General features: G+C 42.0%; 2 protein-coding genes across 2 annotated transcripts in view; one reads left to right on the forward strand and one right to left on the reverse strand.

Annotated features, from left to right (window-relative positions):
• The window catches only part of LOC132535528 (zinc finger protein 678-like), a 307,284-nt gene that overhangs the window by 184,405 nt on the left and 96,251 nt on the right, over positions 1-26,628 (forward strand). The gene's annotated exons all lie outside the window — the stretch shown is intronic.
• Positions 20,255-21,232, reverse strand: LOC103116148 (olfactory receptor 7A17-like). Its single transcript, XM_007526010.2, has one exon. The coding sequence runs from the start codon at positions 21,215-21,217 to the stop codon at positions 20,255-20,257; it is 963 nt and encodes a 320-aa protein (XP_007526072.1). The 5' UTR covers positions 21,218-21,232.

A 26,628-nucleotide genomic window follows, 5' to 3' on the forward strand; every position in this document is an offset into this window, starting at 1 on the left:
AACCAATCCCTCCCTGTTCAACTCTGGCTTCTTCTGGTGGTGCTGAGGATTGGGAACCAGGAACCTCAGAGCCTTAGGCAGGAATGTTCTCGTTTTATTGGAACCATTTAAAGAAACACATTCTCTCAGCTCCTTTCTAATTTCACTTCCGTTCATATCACTTCATGTCAACGATGATTCTTCTATTGCTTAGTCTAGCAGCACTTCTCAAAACACATAATAAAAATAGATAGAATCAGACAACCCAGGGGTAGAGCCAAGATGGCGGCTTGAAGACAACTTTCTCTCTGCAAAGCAGCTGCTTAAAGCCTGGGAATTCAGGTTCCAGGTGTCATCAGGATGCCGGCCAGACTTCCCTGGATTGAAGACACCACCAATGTGTCCTGGAGCTCAGCTTCCCCAGAGACCCATCCTACTAGGGAAAGAGAGAGGCAGACTGGGAGTATGGACCGACCAGTCAACGCCCATGTTCAGCGAGGAAGCAATTACAGAAGCCAGACCTTCTACCTTCTGCAACCCTCAATGACCCTGGGTCCATGCTCCCAGAGGGATAGAGAATGGGAAAGCTACTGGGGAGGGGGTGGGATATGGAGATTGGGCGGTGGGAATTGTGTGGAGTTGTACCCCTCCTACCCTATGGTTTTGTTAATTAATCCTTTCTTAAATAAAAAAAAAATAAAAAAAAAAAAAAGCCTGGGAATTCTGAGTGAGGGCAAGATTTCCAGGCCAGTGGTGGAGGAAGTATACAGGAGGGGTCAAAGTGGAACCAAGGCAGAGAATCACAAGTCATATATAGCAATGGGCTGGAAAAAGGACAATACAGATACCAGGCACAGAACTGGAGAAATTGGAGCAATCAGTCAACCCCTCAGACACTTAGGAAGATTTCTTTGGTTGATTAACAGCTTGTTTTTGTTTGTTTGTTTTTACCGAAGCCATGCTCATCTCTGCCTTGTGGTGATCATGGGGGTTGAACCCACTGGTGTCTTTGCTGCCTCAGACAAGAAAATCTTTTTTATTTTTTGTGTAACCATTATGCTATCTCCCCAACCCATAATAGTTTTTTTTGTTTATTTTTATTTATTTATTTTTTTGTTTGGCACTCAACCAAGTCGGTTATCCTCTTTGGTGAGATTTGGGGAAAATTTATTTTTATTTTTTATTTTTTAATTGGGGATTAATGATCTATAGTAACCTCCACCCTACCTCACACATACACAGAGAGAAAGAGAGAGAGAGACCCTTACTTTGGTTCAATACAGCAAACCCAGTCCAAGTTCTGCTTTATGTTTCCTCTTCTGTTCTTATTTCTCCACTTCTGTCCATGAGTAACATCATCCCATCTTCATCCTCCTCTTTCTGGCTGATCTCACTTCACAGGATTCCTTCAAGCTCCATCCAAGAGAAAGTGAAGAAGGTGAATCTATCACTTTTAGTGACTGAGTATTTGTGTATACAGACCACAACTTACTTTATTTTTTTAACTGGGGGGGGGGGATTAATGGTTTACAGTCAACAGTAAATACAGTTGTTGGTTCAGGTCCCGGAACATGATGGCAGAGGACCTAGTGGGGGTTGTATTGTTATGTGGCAAAACTGGGAAATGTTATGCATCTACAAAGTATTTTATTTACTGTCGATGGTAAACTATGAATCTTCTAACAAAGAAAAAAAGTGCAGTTGTTGGTACCTGTATAAAATGTCTCAGTTTTCTGGGAAACACTTCTCCCCTCCAGCCTAGGTCCCCCTCCACCATTGTGCACCACGATCTGAAAACACCCCATTACCCAAAGTCCTTTACTTTGCTGAAATCCACCAAACCCATTCCAAGTTCTGCTTTGTATTTCCCCTTACGTTATTTCTTCACTTCTGTCCATGATCATCCAATCTTCACCCTTCTCTTTCTGACTGATCTCGCTTCACATGACTGACTACCCTTCTCTCAGAAGCTCACCTGGATGGGGTCTTTGAGAGAATGTTCTCTATGAAGAAAAAGTCCAAAGTCCTCTGTGGCTCGTTGATGATGAAGACTCAAGACATGTTCTGAGACAACACCTCAGAAAGGAGTGAAACACCTACATCCCATTCAGATGTAGGAATTCAACAGCCGCTGCCATGTTTTCCCACACTTGGGTCCTACTAGCTACCTCAGCAACCAAATGGAGTATTTACATCTTCCCAGGTCTGCTCATGACACACCCTGTTTCTGTAGCTCCTCCAACCTCAGAACTCGGTCTTTCCCTGTGGACTCTGGTCTGGAAAGGATGGAAAACATATCTTGATTATTCTGTCCCAGGAGAGCAGCTGAGGAAATAGATGACTCCATTTGCTTTTCTCAAACTAATGAATCAGTCTGTGTTGCAGCTCCGATCTCCTTACTGGTTGTTTGTTTGTTTGTTTGTTTTCCCAAGCAGACAATAAAGGAACCCATCTTGGCTGGGGCATGTGGTTTCAACACTGAGTTGGTATTGCAAGCTTGGCAAGCTTGCAGGGATGATTTTTTTTTAATGATTTCATAAAGATTAACAAGATTGTAGGATAACAGGGGTACACTTCCAGACAGGTCCCTCCACTAGGGTTCCATGTCTCATCCCCTTCACCAGAAGCTTCCCTACTCTTTATCTCTCTGGGAGTTTGGACCAAAGATCTTCGTGGGGTGCAGAAGGTGGAAGGTCTGGATTCAGTAATTGCTTCTCTGTTGGTCATGGACATTGGCAGGTGAATCAATACCTCCACCCTGTGTCTATCTTTCCCTAGTGGGTCAGGGCTCTGGTGAGGTGAGGTTTGTGGACACACTGTTGAGGTGGTCTGCCCAGGGAAGTCAGAATGGCATCATGGTAGCCTCTACATTTTGGTGGCTGAAGAGCAGTAATATATAAAGCAGGATCAACCTGTCAACGTCCATATTCAGTTGGGAAGCAATTACAGAAGCCAGACCCCACAATGACCCTGGGTCCATACTCCCAGAGGGTTAAGAATAGGAAAGCTATCAAGGGAGGGGATGGGATACAGAGTTCTGGTGGTGGGAATTGTGTGGAGTTATACCCCTCTTATCCTACGGTTTTTTCAATGTAGGTCTGCAGGTGTCTATCTTTCTCCCCCGCTCTCTGTCTTCCCCTCCTCTTTCCATTTCTCTCTGTCCTATATAACAATACAATATCAATAACAACAACAATAACTACAACAACAATAAAAACAACAAGGGCTACAAAAGGGAAAATAAATAAAATTTAAAAAATTTAAAAAAAAAACTTAAAAAAAAAAAAGAATATTCCAGCTGTGACCATGAACTCTGAGCTTAGACTGACAGGAAATCAAGAGGTCACAGAGACTCCCGTGGTAAATAGGAACATGTATAACCCCTGGGTCAGGTGGATGGTATAAACAGGTAATGGTATTTATATACTTTCCTCATGTTTGGAAGCTACTCTCTGTCCTAATCCAGATTTCTAGTCCTATTCTCAACTCTGACACCATCTTCCCAGACAATACTTTCAGTTCACCTGCATGTTAGCTATTGGACATGGGCAAAAATTACTAAAGTCATGTGCCTAAAATATACCTACAATTGGAACATACCTAAAATAGACTTGGAACATACCTAAAATAGACTTGGAATATACCTAAAATAGATTTCCTAAGCTTCTTCACACATGAAGATCCCTAACTTCATCTGCTCTATTTCTATCTTTGGGTTTCTGCTTATTAAATAATTTCTCCTGATTTATTTCTTTTTTTAAATTTAATTTATTTATTTCTGATTTATTTCTTAATGCCTATCAGCCACCAAGTTGCAAATGATGCCATCCTGATTTCCCTGGGCAGAAAACCAATGTGTCCTGAAGTGTCACCTCCCCAGAGCCCTGCCCAACTAAAGAAAAATAGAAACAGGCTGGGAGAACAGATCCACCTGCCAATGTCCATGTCCAGTGGAGAAGTGATTAATGAAAGTGGACCTTCCACCTTCTGCATGCCAAAAAAAAATTTTTTTTGGTCTATACTCCCAGAGGGATAAAGAATAGGGAAGCTTCCAATGGAGGGGATGAGACACAGAATTCTGGTGGTAAGAATTGTATGAAATTGGACCCCTGTTAATTTAGAATTTTGTTGATCATTATTAAATCAATAAAAAAAATTTAAAGGAATAAGGAACTGAGCAATATGACCAGTGTTAGAGAACCAAGGCCAACTATCAAAGACTTAGACATCACAACAGAACTTCTAAAAATCTCAAACTTTGTCTCACTTCTGCTGGAAGCAGAAGGAAAAGTGTTGGGTGAGTCAGGAAGAGAAAGATGAATTAGAAGATGACTCCACACTTAGGCAGAGTTAGGAGACAGAGTTAGAAAGGGAGAACACAAGGGGGAAACCTGGACGGGGGGTGGGGTGGGGTGGGGATACCACACCAGAGCAAAGGACACTGGGAAGGGGATGGAATAGGGGGGTCTGAGGAGAGAGCAGGTTTGGGGTCCTTGATGGAGGGAGGGAGAACAAAAGTAGGCAGAATTGTGAAACCTTACACATGTATTAGCAAAGGAGTTGTAATTCATTAGCCCCACTTCCCCAATTAAATAGAAATAATAAGACAAATTGAATCACAATGATCAATGTATTCATGAAAATCTCATGACTTCTTTTGCTCCCGGGAGTCTCATTAATAAGGAATTCTTGCATGTACAAACTATTGTGTTTACTGTTGATGGTAAAACATTAATCCCCTAATAAAGAAATTTTTAAAAAAATAAGAAATTCTTTTGACTCTGTGATCCTGAAAGACTCAGTTCTCTGGAGGTCAGAGAGAACAAGACAAAACACAAGAAGTATGACTGCTTCAACCCTTGGGAGCCATCTTTGTTTCCCTTCTCCCATTCAACTCCTAATTACCAGGATAAGTGTCTCTCTCTCTCTCTCCCTCTCCCTCTCCCTCTCCCTCTCCCTCTCCCTCTCCCTCTCCCTCTTCCTCTCCCTCTCCCTCTCCTTCTCCCTCTCCCTCTCTCTCTTTCCTTTCCTTCCTTCCTTTTCTCTCTCTTCTTTTTGTTTTTAATTATGTTTATTTATTTTGGATAGAGACATCCAGAAATAGTGAGGGAAGGGGGTAATAAAGAGGGAGAGACAGAGAGACACCTACAGCCCTGCTTCACCAGTCACACAGCTTTCTCCCTACAGGTGTGGATCAGGGACTCGAACCTGGGTCCTTGTGCGTTGTAACATGGGCACTCAACCAGGTGCGCCATCACCTGGTCCTTTTTTTTTTTCCTCTCCTTCATTTCTCTTTTTGCTTTCTCTTTCTTTCCTCCTTTCTTTCTTACCTTCTTTCCTTTTTGTATTTATTTATTTTTTATTTATCTTTTTTATTTATTTATTTACTTATTTTTACCATAGCACTGCTAATCTCTGGCTTATGGTGCTGGGGATTGAACCTGAAACCTTTGGTGCTTTGGGTATGAAAATCTTCTTTGCATAGCCACTATACTATCTCCCCATCCCCTCTTTATTTTTTATTATCTTTATTTACTCATTTTTTTGCATAGAGAGTTCCAGAAATTGAGAGGAAGGGAAAAGACACTTCTAACAGTAAGTATTTACAGCCTCCCCCCAAAAAATAGACATCAAATTAACAACATAATATGAATCCTCAGAAACTATATTTTTAAAAAATACTGAGCCCAAAACTAGTAGAAGAATAGAAACAAGGATTAGAGCACCAATAAATCAAATAAGGAATAGCAAAATAAAGAAAAAGGGGATGGGCAGTGGGTCACCTAGTTAAGCACACATGTTATAATGCATAAGGACCCGGGTTCAAGCCCCTGGTCCCCACCTGCAGGTGAAAAGCTTCACAGGTGGTGAAGCAGGGCTGCAGGTGTCTCTCTGTCTCTCTCCCTCTCTATCTCCCCCTCCTCTCTTAATTTCTGTCTGTCTCTCCAATAAAATGGGGAGGGGGAGATGGTCACCAGGAGAAATGGATTCCTAGGGCCTGAACCATCAATAAACTTAGAGGCAAAAGAGAAAGAGAGGGAGAGGGAAGAAGGAGGAGCAGAGGGGAAAAGAGAGGACAGAGAGAAAAAACACACTATTGCTATTGGGTCCTCTGTGGTGTTTATTTATGTCAGTGCTTTGCTCTCACTCTCTTCCCATCTCCGTCTCTCTCCCTTCCTCCATAATTCTGCCTCTCTCTCACATTGTAAAATCTCTTTAAAGGCTTTTTTATTAAGATGAGAAAAAGAGAGAAAGGGAAAGATGGCTAGAAAGAGAGAGAGAGAGAAGGGGGGGAGAGAAAGAGAAAGAAGCCCAGCTTATTTCTAGCACATGTGATACTGAAGCAGCAAAGGAGACCAGAGAACCAAATATTTGGAAAAGGAGAAACTTTATTAAGCTTAACGGGCTTAGTGTCTAAATCACTCCCCAAAAAAACCAGGCCCCAACCTTTGTTCTCTGGGGAACTTAACAACCTATTGGACAGGGCTCCAAGTTACTTGGTGCACTTCATTGGTGCACATCAAGCAGAGAGTACAGAAGAATATTATCAGCTGTTGGTTCTTTCCATTACACAAACAGTTATACATGTTCACACACCTTCTCCTATAAGGGCAGTGACAAGTGACACTCCCTTTGTCTACATACAGCCTGGTCTTTCTTTAACTATTTCAATGCCAGAGATTGAAATTAGGGTCTCATGCCTGAGAATCCAACGCAATAGCCACAAAGTTTGTTTTTTGTTTCTTTTTTTTTAAATCAAACAGAATGAAATCAATTTTTTAAAAAATTCCTGTATCATCCATGAAGCGTTACACCTCATGCCTCGAAATTGCAAGTTCCTAAAAGACTGTTAGGAGCATCTATATATTATAACCTTGAATTATGGTTGTGTCCTTGGAAACATGCAACCTACTAAGATTGGATTTGTAGCAAGATGAGGTGAAAAATAATTGCTTAAAGATCCAAGTTAGAGAGGGTTAAGAAGACAACACAGTGGTTCTGTAAAAGACCCTCCTGCCTAAGATTCTGAGGTTTCAGGTTCAGTCACCAGTACCACCATCAGCCAAAGTTCAGCAGGGATCTGGGGAAAATACTACTACTACTACCAGTACCAGTACCACTACCACAACTACTACTACTACTAAAACTACTACTGCAACTACTACAACTATTACTACAACTACTACAACTACTACAACCACTACTGCTACAACTACTACTACTACTACAACTACTACAACTACTACAACCACTACTACTACAACTACAACAACTACTTCAACTACTACTACAAGTACTACAACAACTACTTCTACTACTACAACTACTACTTCAACTACTACTACTACAACTACTACAACAACTACTACAACAATTAATTCAACTAATACTACAACTACTACTACTACAACTACTTCAACTACTACTACTACAACTACTACAAAAACTACTTCAACTACTACTACTACAACTACTACAACAACTACTTCAACTACTACTACTACAACTACTACAACAACTACTTCAACTACTACTACAACTACTACAACTACTTCAACTACTACTACAACTACCACAACAACTACTTCAACTACTACTACAACTACTTTAACTACTACTACAACTACTACAACAACTACTTCAACTACTACTACAACAACTACTACTACAACTACTACTGTGAAGGAATTAGTCCCCCAAGTTGATTCAATTAGAAATTCCCCCACATAATACGTAAATAACCCTTTATGAAGACTAGATAATAAAGGAATTTCCCCTATTGCCCTAATCAAGGGCAGGAATGAGTATGTGGTCAACTAGAATGATTGTAAAAGAGATACTTACCCTACTACCTTTGTCCGTTAAGAATTACCTATTAACCCACATTCCACGTCTGTAAATCCTTGCTTGCTCTCAGGCGCCATATGTTAGTTGCCAAATGTTCACCTTAAGTTAAAATATCAAATGTACTCATGTAACCTTTTTCAGAGACCTCCTCTCCGGGACCCTTTAATGCCCCAGCCAGCGGGGCATGAACAGGGGCTAGGAACCCGGAGACCTGGAATTAAAGGAACAGGAGACACAAGGAATGACAGCAAGACAGGATTCTGATCAAGCTGCAAAATTTTATTGTGTTTACAGGCATTATAAGGCTTTGGGGAAGGGGGAGTACAGGAGGAGAAGGAGGAGGGGGAGCAATTATCATGGTGGAATGTCCCTTGCAACATACATAGCCGAAACTATGTCTATTAACTATAACTATGTGGTGTGTCACTTGTTTTCTGGTAAATGGCCTACCTGCGGGGAAATAGAAACTTATCTTGAGGGCTTTCATTGTTTCAAAGGCTTATCTTCTATCAAGCAGAGAATGGCTCTTGGCATCTCCTCCCTTCTTTTCAATTTAATTGAGGCAGGAAATTGGGGGTGAGGGGTAGAGACCTTAACAGCAGATTCGGTGGGCATTAACCAGAGGGGAGAAGTATTGACCTGATTCCTCCCGCGGGGTAAATATAGAACCAATCTTCCCGCATCTTACAAGGCTCTTGGTGTCTTTTGGGGAGGGGTGGGAGAGCCACAGTTTCCAGGGTGAAGAGAACTTCAAGTCAAAATCTTTATTGCTGACACCAACCTCCATGCAAATCAGGTTTCCTTCACGGGGGACTCAGAGGCGGACTATATAGGGTCCTCCCCCTGCAGTGCTTAGCCTCGCACCCCTTACCGGTTCCCATGCCATGCCAAGGCTGGCGTGCATAAATCTGAGTTTTATGCCATCCGTAAAGGAGGTCTGTCACCCTCAGGTTCAGCCAGGCCTCTGTCAGCCAAATCAAGTCTATGATAATGTATTTGTAAGGGTTTTGATGCCAAGGAGTCAATTTGCTGTTTTATAAAATCAGTAATCTTATTAAAAATAAAAGGTCTCAAGGTAATCATTAACAAAAGACTAATTAAGGATCCCATAAGGGGCATCAAAGTGTCCTAGCACGCCACCAGCAAGTCTAAGGGAAGCAGTCAGTGGATGTGATGTCCAGGGGAAGAAACACAGCACATCTGGTCCTCTGGTGGTCGTCAGCACCAACTGATGAAATTTTCTTCTTCATAGAGGGTCAGCTGTGGAACAAGCAAAACTAGGAGGCAAGGACCAGGTAGAGAAGAATTGACATGAAAATATAGGATGGTGTTGTACCAAAACACAGAGGAGGTGCATTAGAAATCAAGGTGAGGTTCCTTGAACATGAGGAATATTCTGAGAAAAGTGAGCATTCAATAAACATGCAAAGATGAAGTCAGCAGTGGTAGGTCAGCAGAAAGAGAAGACTTGGATAGGCTGGTGAGGTTAACTGGAATATATACTGCCATGGCTTCCTTTGTGGTAAGGAATTGCCAACAGGGACTCTGTGGATTTTGCAAGAGCAATAATGTCATCCACCATAATAAAAGGAAAACAAACATGGACATCCAGTGTTGAAAAAGAGAAAAAGAAGAAATATATCTCTATGGCTGGGAAAGTGGGTGGCTTTGTCAATGAAATATAATAAATGGACAATTCAAATTTTTGTAAATATTAAAAAGGTTTAGTATAGTTACTTCATTGACACTTTAGCCAACTGAATATTGGGGGGTGCATTCCCCTTCTCTTTTTTTTATTAATTGAGCTTAAGGGTTATAGTTTTTCTTGTTTGACCTGTAGCCCACATAAATTTAGAAAAAGTACCAATTGAGAAAAAAATGTTTTCGTTTACTAAACATGGGCAGGTGAATTACATCAACCTGCCAGAGAGCATTGGCCTCTATCAGTGGAGATCAATCTCAAAAGTCTGAATAGCAGGATCTTAACTAAACAATGCAGGAGCCAGTAAAGTGCTCTCACTAATGCAGGTCAAGCGCTAAAATTTTAAGAGGCTTGTAAAAAAATGAGAAAAATTTTAGGATATGAGTGATTTTAGGAGTCATCACACACCCATAAATAAAAAAATGAAAAATGTTTAGTTTTAAATCTTACCATATGAGCAGTCAGTTCTTCATGTGCAGATGTATCTATAATTATTTACTTAGGGAGAGAACTTGTATCAAGTTAATTGATGATCTAATGGTTAGAATTGGCTTGAGTTGTTTTACATGATTTTAGAAGGCTCTTTATTAAAATATACCAATATGTTATAGAAAGTCAATATATAATGTGTTGACATGATAAAATGTTTATCATTTTTAGCATTATTTTAAACTGATTAGACAGTTTAAGCACACTATTATAACTTAGTTTACTAAGATCTTTACTCATCACAAAACTATCATGAGTAAGCGTAGATATAAAACTATTAATAGATTTTGTTCTTTAGAACTGTAATATGGCAACTTAAAAGGCTAAAATAAAACCTCATAGTTTAAATGTTCAAAATAATAATTTTATTAAATCAGGATTTGCCAAAACAAATCTTTTATCAGACCAGAAACACCATGTATTACCTTAATTTATCAAGAATAAACCTCAGACAGTATCTTAAAACAAGCCAGATGATTTTTTACTCTCTAAAAGAACTAATTAAAGTTTGACATGTAGAATCTGTACTCTCAAAAGCCAATTATTTAATAATAATTTTTATAATCTTTCTAAATAAGGGAGTTATCTCAGTAACAACTTTATCAGAAGTAGTCACTGTAAAAGCAAAAGTACCTTACTCATGAGTAAGATAAAAAAAAATCTCTTACCAAGTTTTAAAATAAAGGTTTTAACTGGAGCATTTTTGTCTATATCAGACATAAAACTCTCTTAACTTTTTACCTAGTCTCTCTTATGTTTTAATATCTAAAGTTCTTTCTCAGGGAAACCAGGGGCATACTTCTTGAATAAAATGTAAAAGGGTTAGCTAAAACATCTATACAGCTCAACATTAGGCTGCCCCACATTTATTTGATAAGTTTTATTTGGAAAAAATTTTTTACATATCTTATTTAAATTAAACTTCATTTATCAGAGCAAAAGCCTCTGGCATGTAAATAATTAACATAACCATTGTGTTATCTTTTACTAACCCAAATCAGTTTTGCCTGTTTAGTTGAGAAAGTATTTTAAAACCTTTTTTTTATCACAATCAAGATCTAGACACATCTTCAGTGAATGATATCTAATTTTAAGAGGCTCTGTTTGAATTTTAAAGACCATAAATTTAAAAGTTATCTTTTTAACCTCTTGTAGCAATTCCCATAACCAGGGTCTCTAAACCAAATTCAGATTGACTAAATTTTTCTTTAAACTTTAAACAAACTTAAGTTACTTAAAGAGTTAACACACATTAGTGACATTGCTTCTCAAAAACATTTCTAGTGTCAGACAAATGCCAAATTTGCTGTGGACCAATATCCACAAAACAGTTCACAGGACATTTTGGGGGCCCTCCAGAATGTGCTGGAACTTTTCCAGTTAAATACATAGGTAATTTGCATATCAATTTGGAGATGAAGAATTGTCATGTTAAATACTTAAGACTTTTACTTTAAATCTTTAGCTATCTTAGCAAATGAATTTTTACCTTTGTGTTACCACATAAGAACTGTGTTGGAAACTCCTTTTTTTTTTGAAATCACTTAAACAATTTTAAGTAAAATGTTAAACTTTCTTTGTTAGGATCTTTGCTTATCACAAAGCTATCACACCCTTAGGGAAGCTATGAACAAGGGTGGGTACACAACTTAATTGATATTTCACTTTGATTTGGATAGGTAACTTAAAAAGCTAAGATAAACCTCATAGCTGAAATGTTCAAAATAAATTTTTACTCTTAACATGTCTTTTAGATGACCATTTTGTACTAAATAATTTTGTTGAATCACATCTGCCAAATAAAAAATTTTTTATCAGGCCAGGATTACCACATTTAACCCTTTTTTTCTTGGCAAGGCCACTGCTCTACCCAGACTGGGTTATTAGAAAGCCAGTCAAGCATGGAATTTGTTACAAACAGTGGCAGTTGGTATTGGGGTGCTGGTAAGGTTTATAATTCTCTCAAGAGTGAGAGAGACTGTAGAGGCGTCTTACCACACCTTGAGATCTCATAAAATTTCTAACTAATGAATTGATGTTGATATTAGCTATTAGAAGGACAAAACTGTCCTATATTTTACTCTAGTAAAGGTGTGCCAACTCTATGAGTCGGGATCTTTAAAACCACATTTAGCTTAACTAAATCTTATTTAAAACTTAAAACAAACTTTAGTTACTTAGGGTTAACACACATTAATGGAAACAAGGTTAGTACACAGACTTAAAACAGACATTCTTGGTGAAAGGAAAAATTTTCCCTTTGAAAAGCAGTTTTTGGATTTCTAACTCACAGCCTCTCCACCCCCCACCCCCAGGGGCGTTTGTGGCTAGGGAGTGATTGACTCTGTTTTTGCCAATCTGTGGAGCAGTAGCTCTGTGCCATGACTGGCTGTGTGGATGGAACAGGTGGGCTTAGTTTACCGCTGCGCACAGAGAAGCAAGGAGAAAAATCTTTGAAAGTTCTTTTTCTGGGCTAAGGTACATTTTAGTGTTTTAAAGAAACAAATCATTAAATTTCTATCAAGGGAGTTGGGCTGTAGCGCAGCGGGTTAAGCGCAGGTGGCGCAAAGCACAAAGACTGGCATAAGGATCCCGGTTCAAACCCCAGCTCCCCACCTGCAGGGGAGTCGCTTCACAAGCGGTGAAGCAGGTCTGCAGGTGTCTGTCTTTCTCTCCCCCTCTCTGTCTTCCCCTCCTCTCTCCATTTCTCTCTGTCCTATCCAACAATGACAACAACAATAATAACTACAACAATAAAACAACAAGGGCAACAAAAGGGAATAAATAAATAAAATAAACATTAAAAAAATTTCTATCAAAAGTGTGTGTTGGTTCTCTGATTAATAGCTTTTAAGTTAAAGAGAACGTCTTGTTTGACTGATTTCATTCTTTCTTTAAAGAATAACTTGTTAGCCAGATAAGATCTCACTCAGAACTGGTTTAACGTGCTTTCTGAGAGCTCTGGGGGAAGCCAGAGGGAAAAAGCTGGATCTTTTTTGGCTGGCTAGTTTTAAGATAATGCCAAATCAAGAGCCCACAGTTCTTTAACTAATTATAAATGCTCTCGTTTTTCTTTTACTAATTTTCTAAGGGAAGCTGCTTTTTGTGCTAGTTGAGTTTTAGCCTTGGTGGTATAGTCAGTAATATTGGCCAAGTCGAGGACAAAGCACAAAACAGAGGGGTGATGGTGTAGGGAGGCGGTCTGGACAAGGAAGAGCGTAGGGGTGGCTGGTCAGGATTATGATATTTGGCCATCTCTTCATCAAAGGATAAGGCCTCTTCAGGAGAAAGACTATCATCAGGCCCTTCTTTGGTGGGGGGTCTTAAGGTTGTCGAAGAGGGGTAAATCTTAACAGGAGGAGACTTAGCAAGTTCCAGTTTTATAAACTGCAGAACAAACACAATGCAGGTTGGTGATCATCAGCAACCAGAGAAAGAGTAAGAATAGCTTGCTTGGGCTTGAATCTATCCATATAATCCAGAGTGTTGAAAGAACAGCAATCTCTCTAAATCTCCACATGGATCCAAATCCTCTTCATCTTCTTCTTCTTCTTCTTCTCCTCCTTCTTCTAAGTCTTCTTCTTCTCCTTCTCCTTCTTCTTCTTTTTAATATTTATTTGTGTTTTCTCTTCTGATCTTGGTTTTCAACTTCTGCCTGAGAGTGAGATCATCCCATATTCATCCTTCTGTTTCTGACTTATTTCACTTAACATGATTTTTTCAAGGTCCATCCAAGATCGGCTGAAAACAGTGAAGTCACTATTTTTAATAGCTGAGTAGTATTCCATTGTGTATATATACCACAACTTTCTCAGCCACCCATCTGTTGTTGGCAATGTTTTTTTCTTAACACTTGGTCACTTGTTTTGTTTCTGGGAGTAGGTAAAAGTGATACAATAAGACATAATGAGTGGAAGCTGAAGGGGAGTTAAATCAGAAGCAAAGGTCCCTACTCACCTGAGGTCTGTATTTATTCTGATTGAGAAGGAAAAACAGTTCCCCCTACCAATAGGAGGAATACTTCAAAAGTGGTGAAGCAGGTTTGCAGGTATCTCTCTCTCTCTCCCTCTATATCTCACCATTCCCCCTCAAATTCTCTCCATCTATATACAATAATAAATTAATTAATTAACAAATATTATTTTAAAGAGAGAAGGCTCTCAGAAGACTAGAAGTGGACATACTCTATGATCCTGCAATTCCTCTCCTGAAGATATATCCCAAAGTACCAAACATACCCATCCAAAAATATTTGTGTACTCCTATGTTCATAGTAGCACAATTTGTAATAGCCAAAACCTGGAAGTCACCCAGGTGTCCAACAACAGATGAGTGGCTAAGTTCTTGCACATAATGGAACAATACTCAACCCCACTCAGCTATTAAAAATGGTGAATTCACCTTCCTCACCTCATCTTGGATGGAGCTTGAAGGAATCATGTTAAGTGAGGTATATCAGAAACAGAAGGAAGAATATGGGATGATCTCACTCATAGACAGAAGTTGAGAAATAAGAACAGAAGTGAAAACACGAACCAGAACTTGGACTGGAGTTAGTGTATTGCACCACAGTAAAAGACTCTGGGGTGGGATGGGGTGGGGTGGGGAGGTGTTCAGGTCCAGGAACATGATGGAAGAGGAGGACCTGGGTGGTGTGGGGGGGGGGTTAAATCATTGTGTGGAAAACTGAGAAAGGTTATCTATGTACCAACTACTGTATTTTACTGTCAACTGTAAACCATTAATCCCCCAATAAAGAAAAAGAGAGAGAGAGAGAAAGAGAGAGAGGGAGAGAGAGAGATGGAAAAGCAGCTTGAGGGTGAATTTTTTCATAGCACAAAATTATTACTTTGCACTGGGGTAAAAGAATGAAAGAACAAGGTCTATTATACCAAATGTTTTTCTCTCTTTTTTTAATATATGTTTATTTATTTATTCCCTTTTGTTGCCCTAGTTGTTTTATTGTTGTAGTTATTATTGTTGTTGTTATTGATGTTGTTGTTGGATAGGACAGAGAGAAAATGGAGAGAGGAGGGGAAGACAGAGAGGGGGAGAGAAAGACAGACACCTGCAGAACTGCTTCACTACCTGTGAAGAGACTCCCCTGCAGGTGGGGAGCTGGGGGCTGGAACCGGGATCCTTAAGCTGGTCCTTGCGCTTTGCACCATGTGCACTTAACCCACTGCGCTACCAGCTGACTACCCCAAATGTCTTTTCTAATATATTTTAAAGAACCTATTTACTGACTATGAGAAAGAGAGAGAAGGGGATAATGAGAGAGGGGAGAGAAACCAGACCCCAGGGCAAGGGGGGTTGGATGGTGGCACACCAGGTTAAGCACACATAGTACAAAGAGCAAGGACCCAACAGCAAGGATCCCGTTTTGAGCCCCTTCAGGGATGGGGTCACTTCACAAGTGGTGAAGCAGGTCTGCAGGTGTCTGTCTTTCTCTCCCCATCGCTGTCTTCCTCTCATCTCTCCATTTCTCTACGTCTCATAAAAAAAAAAGCTGGGGGGAAGATAGCCACCCAAGTCCCAGCGATAACCCTGGAGGCAAAAGAGAGAGAAAGAGAGAAAAAAAAAAAGACCTCTTTTAGCTCTGATATAATATGGAGACACTGAGGACTGCAGTCAAGCCTCAGGCATACAAGTTTATGCTCTGATTGCATGATCTCTCTGGTATCTACTGACACAGACAACAGGGTCCATTTGTTCTTTTTAAATACAGAATTTAATGCAAATATCTAAGTCAACGTTGTCTTTCCTGTTGAATCAGCCCTTCTCCCACCATTAAGAAGGAACCCAGCAGTTCAAAGAACATGGGAACTATTAACCAGATATAACCCATCACCCCTCCTTTAAAGAGGGAATGCAACTACTAATGGACTTCCCCTGCTAGAGGAAATGGTTATCGGCCCATCAGTGATTCTTTTTTTTCTTTTAATATTTATTTATTCCCTTTTGTTGTCCTTGTTGTTTTTTTATTGTTGTAGCTATTGTTGTTGCTGTTATTGATGTTGTCGTTGCTGGATAGAACAGAGAGAAATGGAGAGAGGAGGGAAAGACAGAAAGGGGGAGAGAAAAACAGACACCTGCAGACCTGCTTCACCACCTGTGAAGTGACTCCCCTGCAGGTGGGGAGCCGGGGGCTCGAACCAGGATATCTGTGATGAATACATAATGTCCAGAGGCAGGAGGTAGCACAGCAGGTTAAGCGCAGGTGGCGCAAAGCACAAGGACCGGCATAAGGATCCCGGTTCGAGCCCCCGGCTCCCCACCTGCAGGGGAGTCGCTTCCCAAGCGGTGAAGCAGGTCTGCAGGTGTCTGTCTTTCTCTCCCCCTCTCTGTCTTCCCCTCCTCTCTCCATTTCTCTCTGTCCTGTCCAACAGCAATGACAATAATAATGACTACAACAATAAAACAACAAGGGCAACAAAAAGGGAATAAATAAAAGGTATAATTAAAATTTTAAAAGAAAGAAAGAAAAAGAAATTAACAGAGGAAAAATTCTACAGCCTAGAATGTTCCCAGCTATGACAATGGACTGTGAGTTCAGACATGCAGAGGCTACACAGTCTCCTGTGATAAACAGGAATATATATATATATATATGTATATATAATATATTATATATTATAATATATATAATATATATTATATACATTATATATAATATATATAATAATATATTATATATACTATATATCCTAGGTCAGATCGATGGGGTTTATAGTTAACGGTATTTATATACTTTTTCCCATATTTGGGAGCTACTCTCCGCCCTGATCCAGCTTTCTGGTCCTATTCCCAACTCTGACATCATCTTCCTAGACAATACTTTCAGTCCACCTGCATGTTAGCTGTCAGGCTCAGGCAAAAATTAGTAAAAGTCATGGGCCCCTTGGAATACACTTAAAATAGACTTCCTAGCTTCTTCCAACATGAAGACCCCCAAATCTCATCTGCTCTATTCTTACCTGTAGGCTCCTGATTATTAAAGAATTTGTTCTGATTTATGTCTTCGTGGTTTTTCAGGCCACCAAGCTCCAGATGCCACTGTGATGCCAACCTGACTTTCCTGAGCAGACAGCTTCACCAATGTATCCTGGAGCCCCACCTCTCCAGAGCCCTGCCCCAGTAGGGAAAGACAGAAACAGGCTGGGAGTGTGGATCAACCTGCCAACGCCCATGTCCAGTGGAGAAGCAATTACAGAAGCCAGACCTTCCACCTTCTGCACCCCACAATGATCCTGGGTCCATGCTCCCAGAGGGATAAAAAACAGGGAGGGAAGCTTCCAATGGAAGGGATGGGGTGTGAAATTCTGGTGGTGGGAATTGTATGGAATTGTACTCCTCTTATCCCACAGTCTTATCAATCATTATTAAATCACTAATAACAAAAAAGAGCAAGAGCTCTTGCAAAGCCACAGCTCCTGCCTTAATCCTTAAGCCCTGAAATAGGAAGGAAAACGAACAGGTCACCGAGGCACTGTAGCCAGAAGGATACTGTGGTTAAATGTAAAATGTGTGGGAGTCGGGTGATAGCGCAGCAGGTGAAACCCAGATGGCACAAAAGGCAAGGACTGGCGTAAGGATCCCGGTTCGAGCCCCCGGCTCCCCACCTGCAGGGGAGTCGCTTCACAGGCGATGAAGCAGGTCTGCAGGTGTCTGTCTTTCTCCCCCCCTCCCTGTCTTCCCCTCCTCTCTCCATTTCTCTCTATTGTATCCAACAATAATAACTACAACAATAAAACAACAAGGGCAACAAAAGGGAAAATAAATTTTAAAATATATATATAAAGTGTGTGAGACTCATTTTGTCCATTTCTGCATCTGGAAGTGTGTACTCCCATTGAAACTGTTTACCACACTTCCTGCTGAGTCAACTCCTTTGCCACCTGGAATTCCCCATGTATTACAGAACATTCTAATAAATGAGTATTGACTCAGCCACCAAGTTGCAGATGCTACCATGATGCCGCCCTGACTTCCTTGGGCAGACGACCCCACCAATGTGTCCTATAGCCCCACAGCCCTAGAGCCCTGCCCCACTAGGTTGGGGGGTGGGTATGGATCCACCTGCCAACACCCATGTTCAGCAGAGAAGCAATTGTTGGTCTGCTTCTAAATTCTGCTTTTTTTTTTTTTTTTTTTTTTTTGAAAAGTAGCAGTCATGTGTTTTTAGTTCAAAGATTTTGGTTCTTTATTTTTTCTTTTTTTAGAGTCAGGGCCTTGCTCCCGTGTAACTTCACCTCTCCAGGCTGCTTTTCCTTTCATATGGAGAAGCAGAGAGAGGGAGAGATACTCTAGCCCCAGAGCTTCCTCCAGTTCCATAACACCTCCAGTGTGATACTCAAACTCAAACCTAGACAGTGCCCATGCAATGGTGAGCTATTTCTCAGAACCTCATTTCAAAGATTTTTGAATTTTTGGTCTATTTGGGTTAACTTTGGTCATTTTGAAACATGTAATGAAAATAATTCCCATTACCTTTAGAGGATACCCTACAGATATATAAAGAAGATGCACAAAAATCCTTCTTAAATGTGTAGTGTTTATAAGTGTATATATCAAAACAAAAGAGGACCAAAATGTAAATCAGCATTTTACATTTTAGATGAAGTCCAATCATGTTTTTAAACACCCATATGATATATCTAGTTACAGCTAAATTCTGCTTCTAAGACCCCTTCTGTTGCATTGCTTGACGTTGTGGTCCATTTACATAATCATTGTTTTGCCCGCACTGGTTTAATCCCTACTGGTTTGAGCTCTTTTTCCACTCCGCCCCCTCTCCTAGTCACATCCTATTCTCCACCATTTAATCCCCACTGGTTTGCGCTTTTTCCTTCTCCCCACCCCCTATCCTACATACATCCTCTTCTGACCTGACACTTCCGCCTCAGGAGATATATAGGACAGGGTTGTGATTAGAGATCGATCACACTGCATTCCTGCTCAATAAAGATTGAACTGCGTCCCACTCAGCCATGAGTCCATGGTCGTCTCTCTCTCACGCCCGTGAAGCTAGCCCAGCAAACGGTTACAACTGAAATGCGTGAACCTGCCAACAAAAGTATCCCATCTGTCTCTAAGAATTGGGAGAACCGTGGTGGTTATCCTTTAGGCGTGGGGAGCACAGAACTTTAGTGGTGGGAGTGGCGTGAAACTTTATCTCCATCTAATGATCGTATAGTGGCTGTGAAGCCACTCATTGGGCTTCAAGCTCATCAGTGACTATCAGGTCAGAAGTCTACTTACTTATACGTGTCTCTTGTAGAATCCACTGGCAGACAAGAGTTGCATAATCACATTTTTACATCCATGTGGTAGCCACTCTGCACATAAAATCTTCCCTGGGCAGACAACCTAACCTCACCAATGTATCCTAGAACCCCACCTCCCCAGAGCTCCACTCCACTAGGGAAAGATAGAAACAGGCTGGGGGGATGGATCCACCTGCCAACACCCATGTTCAGCAGAGAAGCAATTCCAGATGCCAGAATTCCCACCTTCCGCAACCCCATAAAGATCTGTGGTCCATGGGAGTCTGGCGGTGGCGCAGCGGGTTAAGCGCACGTGGTGCAAAGCACAAGGACTGCCGAAAGGGTCCCGGTTCGAGCCCCCAGCTCCCCACCTGCAGGGGAGTCGCTTCACAAGCGGTGAAGCAGGTCTGCAGGTGTCTGTCTTTCTCTCCTCCTCTCTGTCTTCCCCTCCTCTCTCCATTTCTCTCTGTCCTATCCAACAATGACGACATCAATAACAACAATAATAACTACAACAATAAAAACAACAAGGGCAACAAAAGGGAATAAATAAATATTTTTTAAAAATCTGTGGTCCATACTTCCTGAGGGATAAAGAACAGGGAGCCGGGGGCCAGATGGTGGTGCACCCGGTTGAGCGAACATGTTACAATGCTCAAGGACCCCGGGTTCAAGCCCCCGGTCCTCATCTGCAGGGAGGAAGCTTCATGAGTGGTGAAGCAGGGCTGCAGATATCTCTCTGTCTCTCCTCCTCTCTGTCTTCCTCTCCCCTTTCAATATCTGACTGTATCAAATACATAAAAAAATCTAAAAAAAAAATGAATAGGGATCCCTCCAATGGAAGGGATGAGATACAGAACTCTGGTGATGGGAATTGTATGGAGTTGTACCCCTCTTATCCTACAATCCTGTTGATCATTATAAAATCACTCATAAAAATTAATGAATGAATCGATTAATTAAATCAGGGTCATTTCTTCAACAACAAGATGACTGGAAACTTTATAGCTGCAGTCTCCGGGACACTTCTCAATGCCCTCTTGATGTCTTTGTTCCTGAGGCTGTAGATGAAGGGGTTCAGCATGGGGGTGACCACGGTGTACAGCACAGAAGTGACGGCACTTGAACGTGAGCTGTGGGGCATGGCTGAGCTGAGGTAGACTCCGAGGGCGGAACAGAAAAACAGAGAGACAACAGAGAGGTGAGAGGCACAGGTATTGAAGGCTTTAGACTTCCCCTGAGCTGAAGAGATTCTACGGATGGTGGTCAAGATCTTAAAGTAAGAGGAGAGAATCGCAATGAATGGGCCACCGCCCATCAGGACCACAACAATGTATTTGACCGTATCGTTGAGGAAGGTGTCGGAACAGGCTTGCTGGAGTACCAGGTTGAAGTCACAAAAGAAGTGAGGGATGGTTACTTCCGTGCAGAAGGACAGATTCAACACCAATAAGTTTTCTAGCAAGGAGTTCAGGGCACTCAGGACCCAGCACCCTAGAAGCAGCAGCCCACAGAGCCTGGGGTTCATGATGACCGTGTAGTGCAGGGGGTGACAGATGGCCACATAGCGGTCATACGCCATCACGGTCAGCAGGAAGATGTCCAGTGCTGCAAAAAGTATGAAAAAGTACATCTGGGTAATGCAGCCCGCGTAGGTGATGGCTTGGCTCCGTGTCCAGATGTTGTGCAACATCTTGGGGACAGTGGTGGAGGTGAAACCAATGTCCACCAAGGACAGGTTGGAGAGGAAGAAGTACATGGGGGTGTGGAGGTGGGAGTCTGAGCTGACGGCCAGGATGAGGAGAAGGTTTCCCCACACAGTGAGCAGGTACATGGAGAGGAAGAGCCCAAAAATCAGAGTCTGAAGTTGTAGGTCTTCTGACAAGCCCAGCAGGAGAAATTCTGAAACATCAGTGGCATTTGTTGGTTCCATGTACTGGAGATGATTGCCAGGCACCTTCTTCACCTCCTCTTGGCTGGAGCTTGAAGGAATCATGGGAAGTGAGATATGTCAGAAAGAGAAGGATGGCTATGGCATGATCTCACTCATGGATAGAAGTTGAAAAAGAAGGGAAAACACAAAGCAGAACTTAGACTGGATTTGCCATGTGGCCCCAAAGGAAAGAACTCTGGGGGTGGGAATTGTATGGAATTGGACCTCCCCCTTTTATCCTATGGTCTTGTTGATCATTATTAAATGAATAAATAAAAAAATTAAAATCAAATAATAAACTTGCTGTCCATCAAAAAAAATAAACTTTTATGGAAAACTGGGAAATGTTATGCATGTACAAACTATTGTATTTACTGTTGAATGTAAAACATTAATTCCTCAATAAAGAAATTTTTAAAAAATTAAGTATGGAGGGTGGGGGAGATAACATAAAGGTTCTGCAAAAGGACTTCTTTGCCTGAGGCTCTGAGGTCCCAGGTTCAATCCCCAGCATCACATGAAAGCAAAGCTGAGCAGAACTCTGGACTCTCTCTCTCTCTCTCTTTCTGTCTCTCTCTGCACCTCTCTCATTAAAGAGTAGATATGGGGGCCGCAGGGTAGCGCAGCGGGTTAAGCACACAGGTAGCGCAAAGCACAAGACCGGCATAAGGATCCCGGTTCGAGCCCCCGGCTCCCCACTTGCAGGGGAGTCACTTCACAGGCAGTGAAGCAGGTCTGCAGGTGTCTGTCTTTCTCTCCCCCTCTCTGTCTTCCCCTCCTCTCTCCATTTCTCTCTGTCCTATCCAACAACAATGACAGCAATGACAACAATAATAGTAACAACAACAACGATCAGCAACAAGGGCAACAAAAGGAAAAAAAATGGCCTCCAGGAGCACTGGATTCATAGTGCAGGCACTGAGGCCCAGCAATAACCCTGGAGGCAAAAAATAAAGTAGATATATGTTTGTTTTATATATTTTATTTATTTATTTTCCCTTTTGTTGCCCTTGTTTTTTATTATTGTTGTTGAAGATGATGTCGTCGTTGTTGGATAGGACAGAGAGAAATGGAGAGAGGAGGGGAAGACAGAGAGGAGGAGAGAAAGACAGACACCTGCAGACCTGCTTCACTGCCTGTGAAGTGACTCCCCTGTAGGTGGGGAGCCGGGACTCAAACCGGGGTCCTTACACTGGTCCTTGTGCTTTGCGCCACGTGCGCCTAACCAGCTGCGCTACCGCCCCGACTCCCTATTTGTTTGTCTGTTTTTTAACCAGAGCACTATTCAACTCTGGTTTCTGGTGGCATAGGGGATTGAACCTGGGACTTTGGAGCCCCAGGTGTAAAAATGTTTTTTGTTTTTAATTTGAGAAGGGGGTAGGTAATGGTTCCCTTGGTTGAATTCACTATCATGTGCAAGTACCCAGGTTCAAGCCCCTGGTCCCCCCACCTGCAGGGGAGGATGCTTCACAAAGCAGGGCTACAGGTGTCTCTCTCTGTCTCTCTCTGTCTCTCTGTCTCTCTGTCTCCTCCTTCCCTCTAAATTTCTCTCTGTCCTATTCAATAAAATAAGAGGGGACGGGAGATAAAATGGCCACCAGGAACAGTGGATTCATAGTGCCGGCACTGAACCCCAGTGATAACCCCAGAGGCAAAATAATAATAATAATAATAATATACTATCCTGGGACATGGTGCACTGGATAAAGTGTTGGACTCTGAAGTATAAGGTCCTAGATTCGAACCTTAGCATTGCCTGTGCCAAACTGAAACTCTAATTCTCTCCCTCTCTTTTCCTCTCTCATACCTAAATAAATCTTTTCTAATGTAATATAAAATGGTAATACTTTTGGAAGGATCTGAATTCAACTTTTTCAAAAGAATATTTTAAGGGCCAGGGAGTGGTGCACCTGGTTAAGCACAGTGCTCAAAAACTCAGGTTCAAGCCCCTGATCCCCACCTGCAGGGGGAAGCTTCACAAGTGGTGAAGCAGGGCTGCAGGGGTCTCTCTGTCTCTCTCTCCCTTTCTCTCTGCCCCTCCCCCTCTCAATTTCTCTCTGTCTCTATTCGATAATAAATAAATATTTAAAGATATATATTTTTTTTATTTTTAATGTGATAGGCTAGAGAGAGATTGGGAAGGGAGGGAGGGAAAGAGAGAGAGAGACCTGCATGTCTGCATTTCATTCATTTCTCTGTCTCTTCCTCTCTATCTTCCCCTCCCCTCTCAATTTCTCTCTATCCTATGCATTTATAGGATAGAGAGAAATTGATGTACAGAAAGAAAAAATGGCCACTGGGAGCAGCGGATTCATAGTGGCAGCACCGAGCCTCAGTGAAAAACCTGGAGGGAAAGAGAGAAAAGAAAAAGCAAGAAAAAAAACAAAGAAAGAAAGAAAGAAAGGAAGAAAGAATGAAAGAGAGAGAGAAAAGGGGGCGGTAGTGCAGTGGGTTAGGCACACATGGCACAAAGCTCACAGACTGGCATAAGGATCCTGGTTCGAGCCCCCGATTTTCCCACCTGCAGGGGGGTCGCTTCACAGGCGGTGAAGCAGGTCTGCAGGTATCTGTCTTTCTCTCCCCCTCTCTGTCTTCCCCTCCTCTCTCCATTTCTCTCTGTCCTATCCAACAATAATGGCAATAAAAACAATAATAACGACAACAACGATAAACAACAAGAGCAACAAAAGGGAAAAAATAGCCTCCAGGAGCAGTGGATTTATGGTGCAGGCACTGAGACGCAGCAATAACCCTGGAGGCAAAAAAAAAAGAAAGAAGTGAAAAGAAATTTTAAAAAAGAAAATTGCAAAGCAGTGCTTACAGAACACATTTAATTTATCAGTTAATTGTTGTGTGATTGCACAGAAGGAAAGAATCTAAGAACTGAAGGTTCCATGCCCAAGAAGCTGCATGAGATGACCTCTCCAATGTGACCTGGAACCCCACCTCCCCAGAGCCCTGCCCCACTAGGGAAAGACAGAAACAGGCTGGGGGTATGGATCCCCCTGTCAATGCCCATGTTCAACAGAGAAACCATTACAGAAGCCAGACCTCCCCACTTCTGCACCCCATAAAGATCACCGTTCCATACTCACAGAAGGATAAAGAATAGGAAAGCTTCCAGTGGAGGGGAGGAGAGGGAATACAGAACTCTGGTGGTAGAAATTATATGGAGGGAGTCGGGCGGTAGCACAGCGGGTTAAGCTCAGGTGGCGCAAAGCACAAGGACCAATGTAAGGATCCCGGTTCGAACCCCGGCTCCCCACCTGTAGGGGAGTCGCTTCACAGGCGGTGAAGCAGGTCTGCAGGTGTCTATCTTTCTCCTCCTCTCTGTCTTCCCCTTCTCTCTCCATTTCTCTCTGTCCTATCCAACAACGACAACAACAATAATAACTACAACAATAAAACAACAAGGGCAACAAAAGGGAATAAATAAATAAATAAATAAATAAGAAATTACATGGATTTGTTACCCCTCTTATCCCATAGTCTTGTCGATCATTATTAAATCACTAACTTAATAAATGTGGGGGGAGGGAGTCGGGCAGTAGCATAGCAGGTTAAGCACATGTGGCACAAAGCACAAGGACCAGTGTAAGGATCCCGGTTCGGGGCCCCTGGCTCCCCACCTGCAGGGGAGTTGCTTCACAGGTGGTGAAGCAAGTCTGCAGGTGTCTGTCTTTCTCTCTCCCTCTCTGTCTTCCCCTCTCTCTCCATTTCTCTCTGTCCTATCCAACATTGATGACATCAATAACAACAACTATAATAACTACAACAATTAAAAACAACAAGGGCAACAAAAGGGAATAAATAAATAAATATAATTAACCAGGGCTGGGAAGATATCACAGTGGTTCTGCAAAAAGGCTTTGATGCCTGAGACTCTGAGGCCCCAGGTTCAATCCCCAACAACACCATCAGCCAGAGCTGAGCAGGACTCTGGTCTCTCTGTCTCGCTGTCTCTCTCTGTCTCTCTATCTCTCTCTCTCTCTCACACACACACACACACACACACACACACACACACACACACTCACAGTGTAGCCTAGAATGTTCCCATCTGTGACCATGGACTGCGAGCTCAAATGAACAGGGACTCAGAGGTTACATAGGCTTCTGTGCTAAATATGAATAGACATGGGCCCTGGGTCAGATCGATGAAGTTTGCAGTTAATGGTATTTATTACTCTCCCTATATTTGGGAATTTCTCTCTGCTCTGATCCAGCTTTCTGGTCCTATTTCCAACTCTGACACTATCCCCCCAGATAATACCTTTAGCCCACTTGCATGTTAGCTGTCGGGCTCAGGCAAAAATTAGTTAAGTCATGGGTCCCTTGGAATATATTTAAAATAGACTTCCTAGCTTCTTCCAACAAATTTCATCTGCTTTATTCCTACCTTGGGTTTCTGATTATTAATCAAGTCGCTCTGATTTATATCTTAATGCTTTTCAGCCACCAAGTTGCAAATGCTACCATTGACACCAATCTGACTTCCCCGGACAGACGACCTCACCAATGTGTCCTGGAACCCCACCTCCCCAGACCCCTGCCCCGCTAAAGAAAGATAGAAACAGGCTGGGAGTATGGATCCACCTGCCAACACCCATGTTCAGTGGAAAAGCAATTACAGAAACCAGACCTTCCACCTTCTGCACCCCCATAATGACCCTGGGTCCATGCTCCCAGGGAGATATAGAAAAGCAAACATTCCAATGGAGGGGATGGGATATGGAACTCTGGTGGTGGGAATTACGTGGGATTGTACCCCTTATCCCACAATCTTGCCAACCACTACCAAGTCACTAATTTAAAAAAAAAAATTAATCACTCATGAGTCTAACAAGTAAATAACCAGAGATCAGTTCTATGTTTTTGTTTGTTTGTTTGTTTGTTCTTTGCCTCCAGGGTTATCACTGCGGCTTGGTGCCGGCACTATGAAATCACTGCTCCTGATGGCCATTTTTTCCCATTTTGGTTGCCCTTGTTGTTATTATTGTTATTGTTGTATTGCTGCTGTTGTTGGACAGGAGAGAAGGATGGAGAGAGGAGGGGAAGACAGAGAGGGGAGAAAGACAAATACATGCAGACCTGCTTCACCGCTGGAACAGAGATCCTTGTGCCAGTCGGTGCGCTTCGCTCCATGTGCGCTTAACCCACTGCGCTACGTCCAGCCCCCAGTTCTGTGGGTTCCAAGCAAAACTGGAGACCAGCAAGTGCTGTCAGACAAAGATGACTCTGTTTGAATTCTCTCTACCACTCTTCTGCAGTACCTCCTAGGTTCTTGGAATCACCCTAATGGGGACTCGAGGACAAGTTTAAATGTCTCCAGGATGATTTTTTGGTAGCGATTAAAGATCTCTTGCAGAAGACACCAAGAAGGGAAGAAATATAAGTCAATGCATCAAAAC

This window comes from Erinaceus europaeus, chromosome 23 (genome assembly GCF_950295315.1).
Source record: "Erinaceus europaeus chromosome 23, mEriEur2.1, whole genome shotgun sequence".
In the NCBI taxonomy this organism is placed as follows: domain Eukaryota; kingdom Metazoa; phylum Chordata; class Mammalia; order Eulipotyphla; family Erinaceidae; genus Erinaceus; species Erinaceus europaeus.

What these genes read in the sequence shown, in the direction of transcription:
- LOC103116148 (XM_007526010.2), bottom strand. Translation starts at nt 21,217, where the DNA reads ATGGAACCAACAAATGCCACTGATGTTTCAGAATTTCTCCTGCTGGGC.